Source organism: Numida meleagris, chromosome 1 (assembly GCF_002078875.1).
Source record: "Numida meleagris isolate 19003 breed g44 Domestic line chromosome 1, NumMel1.0, whole genome shotgun sequence".
Lineage (NCBI taxonomy): Eukaryota > Metazoa > Chordata > Aves > Galliformes > Numididae > Numida > Numida meleagris.
The window spans coordinates 167,723,149-167,739,188 of NC_034409.1; the positions used below are offsets into that span (position 1 = coordinate 167,723,149).

Here is a 16,040-nt window from a genome sequence, read left to right on the forward strand (position 1 = left end):
AGTTACAAATTCAAACATTGCTTTGAGAGCTTTGTAGATTTATAATGTTTATATTACAGTGCATGTTCTTTCAGGCCATGCCATCTCTGTTTTAGGGCTCTATGTGTTCTTTTGAGTTGCAGAAAAACCTTCTGAGGTCACAAGGATTTAAGAGTGGGAATTAACCAGCTCTCCAGTATTCTTGAATTCAAAAAGACTGAGATAGGGTGATCATTTTCTGAGGCAAGCAAACTTATTCTGGTGGACAAGAAGACTGCACACCTGGATATTTTTCCTTGTATTTGCCAGCACAGGTGTTTCATGTGACCAAAATGGCAATTCTTCCTGTCACAGAATGAGACTTTGTGTGTGTGACAAGATGATCCCATCGCATGTGTGATGAGATGATCCCATTACCTGAACTGAGTATGACGGATGTTGCGTTTTGGTCACATCAGAGAGTACTTTTGGTCATATAATGAGAAAGGACTGTGATTTGTTTTGGTGGGTTAAAACACAGATACTTCATCACCGGTTTATGCTCTGTTCAAGTATGCTAAGAATATACCGTTTGTCATTTAAATGAGCTTATTTTAATGTGCAATGAAGCATGATTCATGTTTCCTTATACAATTTTATTAGCCTTTTCAGTTTTTATATTTATCTGTTGTTTCGGCTTTTCTGTGTATCCAGCATTAGTCACAAGAATGAAGGAGTGTGATTCTTGTCTAATAGGAAGAAAAATAAGAAGAAAGAAAAAAGCTTGTTTCAATGCCAGGAGCATTTGTTTTGAGCAAAACAAAACAAAACAATAATTTGACACGTAACAAGAACAGTATTTCATACTATATAACATAAAATGAATCCTAATTATTTTTATATTTTGGTGCATCAGCTAAAGTTACATGTATCAAGTGGGCTTTTACTCTGATGAAATGTAGCATTGTTCCATATATACAGCTGACCCTTAAACCTGTATATCAATGGATTTAAAGCTTCACATGTAAATGTTTGGACCACTGAAGAATAAAATAGATAAATTTGGCCGTAATTGTAATTTGTGCGTTGAAAAATTCTAAAATGAAACATAATCATAAGCGGAAACATTTCTCTTTTAAGCAGCCTTGACTTAATGAATCACGCTTCTTTCTAAACTTTGGTTCAATTCTTGCTCCAAGTAAAATTTAAAAGTTGCTTCACTTCGAGTAGCAGAGGAGGAAGGGATAAATTCCACAGCTGAAGGTGGACAAAGGTAGCATTTCCTTGGCAGCAGAAAGTAATTTTTGTTTGGCAAAAAGGAATGCTTGCATTTGCACAGACATTTGGATTATTGGAAGCAGCCCTTGCAAAACTGAATGAATGGACAACATGCAGGTGAGGTTTGAATCCATACCAAATGGCTCAGAAATGTGTAAAATGATTGTCCTCCGATAGGATGCAGTCCCATATTGCATGCATTTAGCTTTCTGTAGTGATGAGTCATATGGACCCAAATGAGAATACTCATGTGTGTAAAATTAAGATTTGAATGTTTACAATGATATCACCACAGCAGTTCAGAGAAGTCCAGTGTTTTAAACGGAGGCTTTTTTTTTTTTTTCCCTAGGAGGTATCAGGAAGGTTTTAAAGTGTTGGCAAGCCTGGAAGGAAAATATTTAGTCCTTAAGCAAATAAGATTTTAGTACCATCAGCTCCTGACAGAAATCCCAAATTAGTATATCTTTTATTTATAATGATATAGTATATCATTGTTTAAAAAGACAGATAGCATATCTCAAATGTGCATGAGTAACAACAGAAAGTTTTAAATATTTAATATGTATAAATTACTGTATTATTTTTATTCCAAACTGATGTCATTTTAAAACATTATTCAGGCCCATTCAAGAATTTCAGTTTGGGGCATTTTGAAGTACCTGAGAAAAGCATTAGTAAGTGGAAGTTCCTTAATAAAAAAGAAAAAAAAAAGCATTATAGATCTGAAAGCCAATATGCACCCAGAAATTGTGGAAGATGCTCATAAATACAAATTTAACAACAACAAAAAAAGAATAGGACATATGGAATGTCCATTCAGTTCAACCGATGCTAGGTACTCAGCACCTCTGAAAATGAGCTTGCTTACCCGGTGTCTAAATTAGGATGGATTGGTGCTTTGAAAATGTGAGCTTGACAACTCAATTTTGCAAATGTACAGCGATGTTTGCTACAACATTTCCATCATGCAAGGTCCTGCACACACTACAGTCAGGGAGGAAACAGGATGTCTGGAACAACTGCAGGTGATGCCTCTGGGCTTGACCTTGACACCGCACCTGGTGCTTGCAGAGCTGGGTTCCTGTTCTTGTGCCTTAGGAAGCTTGGCAGTGTACAACAGCCTACCATGCATCACATTGTCTTTTCAGGACTGGAAGTCAAGCTGTTACTGTTATTTACAGAGAACCTTTTCTCCATATGGGAGGCTTTCCTCCTAGAAAGGTTTTGAATGCAGCAACCAATCCTGCTCTGCTCTCTCAGTGCTCTTGTTTGGGTCACAGTGGGACAGTTGGGAGCCTCTTTCTCTCTTCGTTAAAGCAAGTACCAAAGAGAGTTTTACAAGATCCATCAGAAAATGTTGCAATCCAGGCACATGCTAGGGCAACTCGCAGTCACTTTGAAAGCAGAACTGCCCTGTGATTTCAGCAGGGACTTCTTCAAAGCACATGGTGTAGTGTGGTCTTTGGCATTTATATCCTGCCCCACTTCAGGCAAGGAAAAAAAAAAAAACAGGAAAATTAAAATAAAACAAATTTAGATTAGTGTAATCTCAGAGTTATGAATGTATATGCTCCAACTTCAGGAAATTATTTTTTTCAGCCTTACATCAACTCAGCTGTTTTGCATATGTTGGCCTTGGTTAGCTCTGTTATGTTTGGGGGCATAAATGTCAGTATGTTTTTAATATTTGTTTCATATCTCTGAGATTTACAATTGATATGTATACTTTAATACTTCTGATAACATATAATGTTTGTCTTCTAAATCTCTGGGACAGTGGCCATCAGCCCGTTCTTGTGCTGGTAACATTAAGTTTATGTACACGTGTACGTGCATGCATATGCATGGCTCTTGCTTTGTGACTATGTCTCCTTGGGACTATTGGTAAGTATAGGACACATTTACCAGGATATTATACACCTCTGGAGACACACTACGCCAGCTCAGAGCCGGGCCAATGACAGCAGCTTAATCAGGGCCATGTCCAGTCTGGGCTTTAATACATGTCAGTTGACAGCTGGCAGAAGATGAGCCAGCAGTGTGCCCAGGTGGCCAAGAAGGCCGATGGAATCCTGGCTTGTATCAGAGATAGTGCAGCCAGCAGGAGCAGGGAGGTGATTGCCCCTCTGTATTCAGCTCCGGTGAGGCTGCACCTCAAGTGCTGTGTTCAGTTTTGGGCTACTCATTACAAAAAAGACATTGAGGCCCTGAAGCGTGTCCAGAGAAGGGCAACAAAGCTGTGCAGGTCTGGAGCACAAGTCTTACGAGGAGCGGCTGAGGGAACTGAGATCGGTCTGGAGGAGGCTCAGGGGAGACCTTATTGCTCTCTACAGCTGCCTGAAAGGAGGTTGTGGCAAGGTGAGGGTCAGCCTATTCTCACTGGTAACACCTATTGGATGAGAGGCAATGGCCTTACATTGCACCAGGGGAACTTCAGGTTGGATATTAGGAGACATTTCTTCTCAGAGTGGTGAGGCAGTGGCACAGGCTGCCCAGGGAGGTGGTGGAGTCACCGTCCCTGGAGGTGTTCAAGAAAAGGGCAACGTGGCACTGAGGAACATGGATTACTGGGCATGGTGGGGATGGTTGGACTAGATGATCTTGGTGGTCTTTTCCAATCTTAATGGTTCTATGATTCTGTAATCCCTGTGAACAGAGAATCAACAACCTCTCAGGACAGCCTGCTCCAGCATTCAACTACCTAGAGCCCTAAAGTAACTTTATTTTTCGTATGTGTAAATGGAATTTCCTGTATTTCAGCCTGTGCCTGTCAGCAGGTGCCACTGAGAAGTGCCTCGTGCAAACCTTCTTTGCTCCCCCCATGATCCGTCTCTTCCCCAGGCTCTTTCCTCACACGTTAGATGCTCCCGTCCCTTCATGATCTCCCTGTCCCTGTATTTCTGCCTTTAGGTCCACGTCCACCACTTACTGAGGAGCTGTGGCTCCGTAAGACAAAGCCTTCAAAGCCGACGGCAGCAGGCACGAGGCAGCCACGGCCGCCCGACCGCCCTCCACAAGCAAAACATGCGATGGCGCAGCGGTAAGAAGAGGACATCTCTGCCTGCCACACCGGACGCGCCGAGAGAGCTCCCCGCGATCGAAAGCCGCACGGCGGGACGAGACGGAGCCGCTCTGCCATCCTCCGCCCAGGCTGCAGCGGCTCGTACCATTCTCCTCAAGCAGGAGGGGGGAGAGAGCGGGCGATGCAGTACAGCCGCAGCTACCGCAGCTCCCCGCCGCCGCCCGCTCCCCCCTTTACCCCCTGCGTCCCGCGGGGTGGCGCCGTCCTACCGCGGCGCGCGGGGCCCTACGGCGCGCGTGTGGAGGGGCGCGCGGCGCCTTTCCCGCTTCTTCTCTGCCCCGCCCCGCCCCCGCCGCCATGTTGCGGAGGCGGCGGGAGCGGCGGCGGGAGCGGCGGCGGGAGCGGCTGGCGGGGGCGGAGGAGCATGCACGGCGCGGAGCGGCGGCCCGCGGGCAAGCACCCTGACCAGTGGGTGCTCATAGCGCCAGGTAACGCCGCGGGGCCCCGAGGCGGGACGGGCTCATCCGCAGCGCCGCTCGCTCGCCCGCCCTATCCCGCTGACGGAGCTGGGCAGGAGGCGAGTGCCTTGCGGAGCGCAGCCGGCCCTGGTTCTGTGACACAGCCCCAAACGAAGTCCTGAGAGGATCCCCCGTGTCCCGCACTGCACCGAAGTGCTTTGTTTCCTGTGGTGGTAGGGCCGTCCCAGTTCGCAGGCAGTGCTGTGAGTTTTGGAAAGAGGAGGTGAGGAGGGGTCACCGTTCTGATGGAGCCTCAGCACCGTCCCCCTGCCTGCTTCGCCTTTAGGCAGTTTTTTATTTTATCTGTTCATTGAGGTAATAGGTTAGCGCCCTAAGCCTCAGTTTTATTAACAAGCTCACTGGGAAACATTCATCGTCGTCGTTAGTGAGATCTCTGCGCTCCTGAAGCAGGGCAGGAAGGCCTGGATGTGTCCTAAGACTGGCTGAGAGCTGGGGCTGTTCTCAGGAGAGCTGAGAGCAGCCTCTCGGTGCCTAAAGGGGCTGTAAGGAGGAAGGGGACAAACTTTAGCAGGGTCTGCTGTGACATGACACGGGGAAATGGTTTCAAACTAAAAGAGGGGAAGATTTAGCACGGATATAAGGAAAAACTTTTTTACAGTAAGGGTGGTGAGGCACTGGCTCAGGTGGCCCAGAGATGGTGGATGCCCTGTCCCTGGAGACGCTCAAGGTCAGGCTGGACGGGGCTCCAAGCGCCCTGTAGGTGTCCCTGTTCATTGCAGGGGAGCTGGACCAGATGGCCTTTAGAGTTTCCTTCCAACTCAAGCAATTCTGTGGGAGCTCTGCACTGTACATGGGCTGTAAACATGGCTGTCTTAGATTCTCTCACTTTGCACTTAGTAAGCATGGATGTTTTTCCCCTTTCACATTCACTTCTGACTGGTATCAGATTTTAAGGCTTTCATTTCACAAGCCACAAAAGGTTTTAGTGTTAAGCATGATATTTGAACATGTCCTATTTCACTCTCCAAGACACAGGGCAAGGAAGCATTTCACCAAGTGTCCTTTTACTAGCTGGATTTCCTAAGGCAGTGAAACTTCCCCAGTTGTGAGCCAGCTTTGTACTGTACCTTTTTCTTCTCTGACCCAAAACTCTTGTGCTCTTTTGTTAATTTCAACCAAACCTGATAACAAGGAAGAGCTGTTGGGAGTATTTTTATGTGCTTCATGAAAGTGTCTCTGACGATGTGAGAAATGCTTTAATTGGCACCCCTGGAGGGGAGGTGTAGCATTAGTTTGGTTCAGCAAGGCTTGGAAACCAGGCAGGATTTTAGCCTTGAGGCATTTCTCAATGGTGGGCTGCTCTAGTTACAAGAACAATGGAGCCAGTTGTGGTTTCACTGATTCCTCTCTTCCTCTGGTTGTAGCTTTTCAGTTCCAGCCTTTGGTATCTGACATACTTGATGCCTAAGAAAGGAAGTTGTAAGTGAGGAATTCCTTTCTCTGCAGACTAGGATTTAAGTTGAATCCTGTATCAGATGACTGGCTGTGCCAACAGATGTCCATACTGCGCAAATATTTACAAATATGCTTAACTTATGCATGAGTAGTGGGTTCTGCGCAGTAAGTTAAATTCTTTGGTAAGTGTTGGCAGGATTGGAGCCAGAGCTTGTAACTTCCACAAAGCCAGACAGTTTGTATTACCAATTATGCCAGAGCAGCTCTGTCAAAATTTATATAGTGCTCCAGACCTGTAAGAAAGTTTATTAAGCCTTACTAGAACCCCAGAGCACACAGTGATTTTAACAAATCGCTGCGGCTGATAATATCAGAACACCACTGCTGATAAGGCTTGCTTTCCACTAAAGTAGGACTGCTGAAATGAAAGAAATGTCATGATTTTTGTTGTTTTTAACAATTTTTACGTAAGGATATCCTTAAAGTTGGTGTCTATCATTTTTTAGAGTTACACATTTCCAAACAGTATAAAAGGTGTAAGTAGCAAGTTCATTTTGCAGGAAGAAGAAGGACACGCTTTAATGCTATTTAAGAAGCTCCAAAAGTTTTCTCACAATAAAGGCACTTTCCAAGGCCCTGATTTCAGGTACTTAAGTTAGTTTGGACTACTCACCAGAGCCATCTGTGTAGAACAACTTGCAAAGTTATTGCAAATCATCCTATGCAACTTAATAACGTTTCCGTGCAACTTAATAACATTTCCGCTTGGAAACATCATTCACATTGAGTTGATTGTATCATCTTAAAAGTTTCTGTATGGCTACAGATGATGACTGTATCCACAAAGAGGCTAGATAGCAGTCTAAAAAAGAATAAAGTCTGTCATAAATATAGAATTAAAGCACTGAGAACCGAAACTTGCATTCTTAACTGTCAGCACTTTTCAGTCAGTCTGACCATTCAGTAGCTTTCTAGAGCAAGGCACAGATATGGCTGGAGTTCTGAACACTGGCATGGGTTACTCAGGTCTCTTACTCTTTACAGCATTCTCAGAATATATCTGTCCCTGCAGAAGTGTCGGAGCAGTCTTGCTGATTGTACGTGTAAGGAAGGTGGGATTCTTATTTGGACTTCAGCAGTTGCTGTTGAAGTGTGCGTGCTGCTGGACAGTGTGCAGCCTTATCATGAGCATTTAGAGAAAGGTCGTGAAATGGGTTCTGCCCCTCTATTCTGCTCTTGTGAGACCCCACTTGGAGTACTGTGTCCAATTCTGAGGTCCCCAACACAAGAAGGACATGGAGCTGTTGGAGCAGGTCCAGAGGAGGGCCACGAAGATGATCAGAGGGCTGGAGCACCTCCCCTATGAGAATAGGCTGAGAGAGCTGGGGCTCTTCAGTTTGGAGAAGAGAAGGCTCTTGGGGGGGAGTTTATAGCGGCCTTCCAGTACCTGAAGGGGGCCTACAGGAAAGCTGGGGAGGGACTTTTTAGAAGGGCATGTGGTGACAGGACAAGGGGAAATGGGTTTAAACTGGAAGAGGGTAGATTTATACTAGATATTAGGAAGAAATTCTTGACTGTGAGGGTGGTGAGACACTGGAACAGGTTGCCCAGTGAGGTTGTGGATACACCCTCCCTAGAAGCATTCGAGGCCAGGCTGGATGGGGCTTTGAGCAACCTGGTCTAGAGGGAGGTGTCCCTGCCTAGAGCAGGGGTGTTGGAATCAGATGATCTTAAAGGCCCCTACCAACCTCAACCACTCTATGATTCTAAGGATGTGAATCGTCAAGAGAGAGAGAGGGCAATAAACAAACAGGAAAAGGTTAGATGGAAGGATTGGTCATATGGAGTGAGGTGATTAGGATGTAAAACTTGGTGAGGATGGAAAAGTTGGGCATGCATGTAGAGGTAGGGCTGTGCTTAAAATAGAGTCAACTTTCTGGGCAGTTTCTCCAGTTGCAGATTAAGTATGCCGTGGCTGTACAGGCTCCAGATTTGGCCTAGAGCAGATTCTGCTCAGCACTAATACAGTTTATTATTTCAAGTGCTGTGCCATGTTAACACATCTCTGCTGTTTCTAGAACCAGCTTTGCAGTACAGCTGCTTTCAACAGTGTCTGAACTAATAAGTCCTGATGGACCTGAGCTGGCTCTGTGCAGATCTGCCTGGGTCTTTCTTTGCTGTGCTCCTTGTTCCAGGGGATTTTATTAGCTTGGCCGGAAATCTGCATCTGAACTTGGTTTTTTCAGGGCAGTTGACATCCATAGTTAAGGAGACAAATCTGAAGCACTGGAGGGACGTGATAGAGACACTGAAGTATTTATAAGTACTGAAGGACCCACATGGACTTCGCTTGTAGGTATCTGAGTTTCCTGGTTGTGCCCTTCTGCATTTCTAACAGTATTTGGATAGCCTGGGATGTTATGTATGTGTCTGCTTCTCCCCCTTGCCCTTGAGAGTGTAGTGCTTTGTATACAGCTTCCTCTTACACTGGTTTAGCTATCAAATAGGTGCAAGGGAAACAAAGTGGCTCCTGAGGTTTAGAACCCATCTACCTCCCAGCCAGGATGTTGCTAATGATATGGAAGAGATTCTGTCTGTTTACTGAGTATTCATGTTTCTTGGTTTGTAGTTGTTTTTTTTTTTTTTTTTTTAAATCGTACCGCCTGAATCAGAGGGGTTTTGTAAGTATGTGTATAGGATATTTCTGCTTGCTTTGCAGAGCCTATTGTCAACATTTTCTCTGAAAATCATAAGAACTAGAAATTATTTTTGTTGGAAAAAGAAATAATACTGAGACCTCATCCAATTGTAGGTTTGTAAGAGTAAGGATCTTTAAGACCCAAATGCCATTGTGTGACAGATCTGAGCTAGGCTCAGTATAACAAAACAGCTTTCTTATATAAAGGCTTCAAACTGGTCTTACCAGTAGCAGCCAAACACACGCACCAGCTGCTGAACAGGGTGGGTGTGAAGGACAGTTTCACAGGGGGAAGTGTTATCTCAGAACTGATATATTTATATCCTCCACTGGCTTTAGCAAAGAGGTCAGCATATGAGAATGGTTTCCTAAGTCTGATGTTCCTCTGTACACCTGAAGTTAAGACTGCTGCATTTAATTTGTTCTGTATTAGTAAAAGAAGTAGGGGTTAGCTGCAAGCTGATGATTAAGTTCAACCTTTCTTTTTCTGAAGTAGACAAGTTTAGATTACTACATTTTTTTCCATTCTGTTGTTTTCTTAAACAGCAAATTGATTAACTTTTTTATTGTTTTATGAGAACTGCTATTTTAGTGGCGCTGGAAGGATTGCACGAAGGGAGGGATTTTAACAATCCTATTATTTTTAGGAATTACTTATTTTTAAGTAAAAGGAGCGGTTTCACATGAAGCTTGGCAAGTTTTTTGAACAAATTTCATATGCCAAAAGTCAAATGGAGGCAGAAATAAATGAACTGTGATGCCAAACCATAGGGCATCAGCATGCATTAAATTAATCCTTTCTTTCAAATGAGACCGAGGAACTTTTGTCAACACGCAACAACAGAAGAAGCATTTTACTTGAAAATTTGGGGTCATATTGAGAGAAGATGTCATATCAAAAGAAGCTTTTCGTATAATGCATAAATGTAGTTTGCATTAAAATCTGATGTAGGCAGTTTTCATAATTTTTCTTCACCGTTCTCACACCTTGTGTTTAAAAACACTTTGATACGTGCTTTTATTTAACGTGAAAAGAATTGTTTGAAGCATCTGCTACAAAACAGACTGCAGTGCTGTGCTGTTGGAAAGCTTGATTCAGAAGTTGTAGCAAATGTCAGAATTGGGTGGGCTAGTTGAACATTAGTGCTTCCAGAATAATTTAGGGAAAGAATTTGGAAATAGTGCTTACAATTAAAAATGTGTATTTTTAAGTATCTGACTTAAAATGTAAGAAAGATTATGTAAATATATGTGCACATATTTATACCTACTTAATAAAATGAGTGTGAATATGCATATTTTAGGACTCTTCGGGCATATTTTTTTTAAGCTCCCCCTAAACTGGCATTTGCATCTCTTGAACGAAGCCCTTTGCCTGCAGGTAATTTGCGCTGTTTCTTACATCTCTTAAAATGCATACTGAGCTCAGCTGTGTATAAAGGAGATAAAACTGGCAAGCTAAGGAGCCAGAAGGAAGCATAGCAAATAAAAGCACTGAAAAGAGATGTTTTAATGTGTAACACCATCTCCTACTTCTGCTTTCTGCCATCTGGCTTGGAAGAGACCGACATATGCCAACTTAGGCCTCTCTGCACATGGGAATAGGGCTGATTCAGCCAGTAATACAGCTGCACCAGTGTTGACCCTATAAATATTGAGATGGGAAGTCTGAAGTTTTTAGCCTTTCAAGTGATAACCTGTTCTTGAACTTCTCAAGATTGATTTCTTCATCCAGCTCCAACCTCTCTGCATGATCTGCCCAGCATCTCTATTTCAGGGACAGCCGAGTTAGTACTCCCCATTATTGCCAGTGAGTCCATGAGCACGTGGTTTTGAGTTCAGAAGCGAACTGTGACAGCGTAGGGCAAAGCTAAAGGCTGTTCTTAAGTGTGGTCTTACTGTTCAGCGCAGTTGCTTGTCTGTGTGCTGGGGCACAAGATACTCAAGCATTTCTGTTTGAAGTTTTATTCAGGATAGAAAGTTAGTGACATTTTTTGTATCTCAGTAAACCTTTTTCTTGTAATGTTTCCAGGTGAAGTGGGAGCCAGATAGACTATAAGGGGTTGTCAGTTAGACCACCTTAAATGCTATTTGCTTAAGGCACCAGATAATAAACGTTGCGATTACCAAACAGATTGCTGTTCTAGCTCTTATAATAGGCATTGCAGAAGTCTCCTTGTTGAAGCCAGTACTTTGTATGGTCAGGAGGATAAGAGGGTGAGGTAATACCAGACTATCATAACTGAGTAAAGACCAAAGTAAGATTTCCAAAAATCAAGTAGGTTCTCATGGGAAGCTCTGTCTTCTGTGCGAGCACGTGGGGGAGTGGCTGTTGGCAGAGGTGATGGAGCTGTGTTCTGTGTAGCATTCTTCTAGAGCACTGTCAGCCAGGGGCACAGTGATGTCTTGTGGCTGTTCTCTTGTTCTCACCTCTGTAAATCACATACAATCTAGTTTTCTGGTACGCTTAAACTAATTGAAGAGTCCATTGTCACACACAGAACAGATAGGTTATTTTCTTTATCGCCTGCTGCTGCCACAGGTTCTTTCCTACATGTAACCAACCATATGGTGAGTGGCAGTAGTTTGCTGATCTGGGTGAAAATGAATGTTTTTTTCTCAGATGGATCAGCAAACTGAGCTGGATTGCCATGTGGCCACTGAATTGCTGGGTTTAGTGGAAAGAAAGCAACAGAGGTGAGGAACTCGGGACTGCATTTTTTAGTGACCTGTGAATTTTGGTCATTTGAAGCCATTTATAGAACTGCATCCTCAGTCAATGCATACCTGAATTTATTCATTATGCTAATACATAATTACCTTGAAACTTGAAAAATATTAAAAGTTAGAATGATACAAGGTACTGGATTATTTTTTGTTGGGCTTTTTTCAAGGTGTGCTGCAGAACAGAGGACTTGACTCATGTACCATTAGCACAGCTACTGAATTAAAACCATTTACTTCAGGGTTGACTGATTCTAGAAAGAACATAAATAAAAGAGTTATTAGATCTAACATATTTGCACCTCTAGACCACATAGTTCAGTATTCCATAAAATGTCCATTAAATGAGTTCCATCATGTCTCCATCTGACACACCTTTTTTGCATGACTCAGAGTTGAGAAGGGAATGGAAAAGACTCGTGTAGGTGACGTATGGTTTAATATCTGTTTTTAAATGAAATCTTAACTTTATAATTCCAGACTATTAAATGATCCTGTTTTTTGTAGGGTGGTGGTGGAGGGTTTTTTCCTCTTACGCAATTGACAGATATTTACAGCCTTTTGCTTGCTTGGCTGGCAGCTTTTTGCATGGGAATTCCATATAACTTGATATTAGTCTGTTATATATAGTATCTATAAGCAGTTTTTGAAAAAAGGTGAACAGACCTTGCATCATCTGTGACAGTTTCATAGATCTTAGTGGGAGTTTTATGTTCTTTTCCAGTTCATTCATGTTGCAGTACCAGCAACCTTTTCTTTTTTTTAATGGTCAGATTCATTAATGCCTCATATCAATCCATTGTGGAATGAATTATTTCCAAAAATCCTTAGCTGGTTCGTTTTCACTTTGTTCTGTTTATACGTTTTATAGAATTTGCCTGGTTGCATGTCTGACCTCCACGAAATACAATAGGCTTTTCTCTTTCTGTGTAGTGGAAAGCTGCTATGAAGCTTTTACAGTCCCCTTAGCTCAGCTTCGGGATTCTGAGGTTCTCTCCGTGAGCTCCAGTACCACTGGTGGATGTATCACCCACGCCTTTAGGTGGGCTTTGTGCAGCTTGGTGAATGCACAGTAGGCTGAAACTTCAGCAAAGCATGCCTACTTAGCAGCCTAGTGTTGGCATTTGGTTGTCCTGCACCGTGCTCATCTCTGAACTCCTTGCTGTGGTGTTGCTCCTGTCTTGTTTCTGTAGGGCTGATGGTGACTGTGCTGGGGACACCCAAGGCATGAGACAGGATTGAGGTGGGCTGGCTGCCTCATGGCAGCCTGTCTGTCTTCCCTGTCCCCTCTCAGGTCTGCCTGTCTGTCTTCCCTGGCAGCTTAGGGAGTGGCTTGCTTTTTCACTGGGACAGGATTGATTGGTCCCTCTGTACTCTAGTATCCATTCGTTGTACCCTTGCAGTGAAACTTGTCCTAGGAGAGAGGCGTGCTGTGTTGACACACCTGCTGGGGAGCTGCACTGTACAGCTGTGTGCTGCCTGCAGTTGAACGCTGCCCAATGCTTGGGGGAGAGCATAACAGTCAGAAAGGTGTGATCCCTCTCACTTGTTACTCCGTTCCATGAACAAGTGTCTCAGCTGAGCTGCAGAAAAAGTTGCCATTAAGAGCAGTGATGTTCATCTGTCGTTTTCTATTGGAATTTAACAAAAAAGCTCTTCTTGTAGTGTCCATTTGGGCTGCTTATTTTTTGTCTGATTGTGAATCTTAAAAATGAAAAAACCTAGTTTAACTCTTGGTTTTGCTAGAAAATGTCTTCAGAACCACTTTCTAAGAAGTCTGTTTATTCAGCTATAAGAGATCCTTACCCAAACACAAGGCCTGATAAATGTAATGACATTAAAGAAATCCGGTTACCTTTCCTGGCTGAAGGCCAGAACACACACCAGAAAGGCTTTGGACACCTAACTTCAAAAATCCCTTGCTCAGCATTTTCCTAGTCATTAAGTGTTTAAATTCAGATAAATAGGGCCTTCTTCGCCCATAAGGCCACGTTAATATCGCATCCAGTTTTCCAAGCAGGCGTCCTCCCAAATTCCTCTTTTTTATCTGCCAACTTGACATCTAGTAGAACCAACCTGTAACAGAAAGATACTTCATCTGGCCCTGGAAGCAGAGCATTGAATACAGTTAGAAGAAACCCAAGGTACAAGAAGCTTGGAGAAACCACTTTCTCCTTTGCCCCCTCTTTCCCTTTGTGCGTCCCTTCTGGGTGGTGCTACGTGAGATGGGGGGGGCAGAACGTGGCCAGGAGGCGCGGGGGCCAGCACTGCAGCCCATGGGTTTGTAGCTGAGCTCCCTACGTGCGGGCATCTCAGCGAGGACAGAACATGCACTTGGTGTTAGAAAGCTGGAGAACGAACACGTCAACTGAATAAAGACGCAGACTTCATTAAAAACAGCTACATTAGGAAGGGTTGTCTGCTTAATTGTTCACGTTCTACAAGATGCAACTAGGGCTCAGCTGGACGTGTTCCCAGTGCTCATAAATCTACTCATGAAGAAAGCGGAGCAAGTGAGCGCTAAAAATTCCTTTATTTTTTTTTGTTTTGTTTTGTTTTGCTTTATGTTTTAGATTTTGAAGCTCATATTTGGTGTGTATATTTTAACATGTTCCTATGAAACACATCAAAGTAAACACATGCAGCGTGTTTCTTTCACTGTCATTAATCATGGCAGTGTTTTAAAAAGTAACAAAAAATACAGCAATGTTAAACTGTGGTCAAAAAATGAAATATACACAGCTATAGAAATTTGAAGTTCTCCTTTGCCAGGACAAATGTAGCTTGACAACCGTGTGTGTTTATGTATCAGCATATGAAGTAAGTCTGGTTAGCAAATATGGACTTTTTTTTTCCATTAAAAACGTCCCAACTTATACTGAAACTTTTTCAAGCACTTTTTCGAGCTACCTGAAGACTCAACTGAAAATTCAGGGGAAGAAAACGGCTGTAAATTCTTCAAACACCTTTAAGAACCGTTATCTTCCAATACTTTACCACAGAATATACTTGAAAAACGAACAAACCAATAAAGACATGGTTTTTAAGCCCTGCTTGTGGCTTCATCTGGGCAATTTCTGTTTGGGGCACAGCTGAGTACCCAGGAGTACATGTGAAAGATGAGTTGTTTGTTTGGGGTTTTTTTGTTTTTGTTTTTGTTTTTTTTTTTTGCCACAGAGGTACCTGGGAACTGCCTATGAGAAGTCCACCCACCTGTTCTTCCCTGAGGTATTGGGGAATGGCTTTCAGTCAGAGGGGGTGGCTATTTCTGAATGCATTTGGGCTTCCTACTTCCTTGTTTGTCATAGAGAACAGCTATGTAGTCTCAGTGTCAGTAAACCTCCCAAATACTACCAAAAAGGGAAGGACAATGTCACACTTCTGTTCCCTCCAGCAGCCTCCCTTGGGAGTAGTTGTGCAGCCCACCTCTGCTGCTTCTCTCCTCTTTCAGCAGCAGCCCCATAACCCAAGCAGGAGCCTGTTCTCCAGGGTCTGGATGCTAGTTATGCATGTGAAATGCTTTAGTTATTTTCCTTGCTCTGATGAATGCCTTTATGAGAGGAACTGGGACTGAACTGGCAGTCTGCAAGCTAAGAAAGATGATGCTGTCATGTTGCTCTTCACTCAGATGTGGGAAGTTGTTTTCATAAATATAAGTTAGACTTTCCCTACGAAAAGAACTTAGATAGAATGTAATTAACTAGGGATCCTTAAAGATGGTTTTCAAGCTTGAATAAGCATCCTTATGGGAGCTGTTTCCTTTTTTTTTTTTTTAATTTCACATAGAAATTGTACTTTTGCAGCTCTGTTTTTTGTCTGACTATTTTTGCTTAAATACACAAAAAAGAGAACAACCGTCAGGAGGCTAAGCCAGAAGTGCTATATTTTCTCAGCTTCTTTTTCCTTTGTGGAGAATTAAACGCGCTCTTTGTTTTTTAAGATTATATACAACAGATAAGCAAGTGTGCATATTTTTCACACAAGTAACGACCACTCAGACAATTCCTGCCTCATATTCCTGAATAATCTGAAAATTCCTGAACGCTTTAGAAGACCGCTGTTTCTTCCTACAATTATTTTACCTTGTGCGTTTTTTACATCCTCACAGTGCTTTGCCTAACTTACCTAAGTGTTCCAATCATCTTTGAGACTAACTAGGGCAACACATCAGTTCATTTCTCTTAACTGAGATACCAAGCTTAGGAGTTCTGTTGCCTGAGGCTCTGTGAGGGGAAGTGGTTTTCAAAATCTAAATCATCCCCAGGTGTGTATCTTTTCTGTGGCAAACAGTGCCAGAAGTCTGGAATCACAATTTAGGTGCCTTGATCAGGTAGGATGGATTTGGGCTAAGGCATGTAACTTTTTAGGCAGAAAATACATGAGCTTTCAAAAAGTGTCAATCCAATTAATTCTTAATGTCTTGGAG

At 43.1% G+C, this 16,040-nt stretch overlaps 1 protein-coding gene and 1 long non-coding RNA gene across 3 annotated transcripts in view; one reads left to right on the forward strand and one right to left on the reverse strand.

Annotated features, from left to right (window-relative positions):
- LOC110387925 lies at positions 554 to 4,474 on the reverse strand. Its single transcript, XR_002432750.1, has 2 exons — positions 4,166 to 4,474; positions 554 to 2,720 (listed from the first exon to the last, which is right to left on the reverse strand). It is a non-coding gene; the product is annotated as an uncharacterized LOC110387925 (long non-coding RNA).
- Positions 4,620 to 16,040, forward strand: part of RNASEH2B (ribonuclease H2 subunit B) — a 39,596-nt gene continuing 28,175 nt past the window's right edge. Inside the window, exons 1-2 of one of the 2 annotated variants that reach the window (XM_021376669.1) lie at positions 4,638 to 4,746; positions 8,439 to 8,544. Coding sequence is in view for 1 of the 2 variants with exons in the window: in XM_021376661.1 (XP_021232336.1) it covers positions 4,683 to 4,746 (64 nt within the window). In the remaining variant the exon portion in view is untranslated. Of the gene's footprint in view, positions 4,747 to 8,438; positions 8,545 to 16,040 lie in introns of both variants that reach the window. The other variant, XM_021376661.1, reaches the window with a different exon arrangement.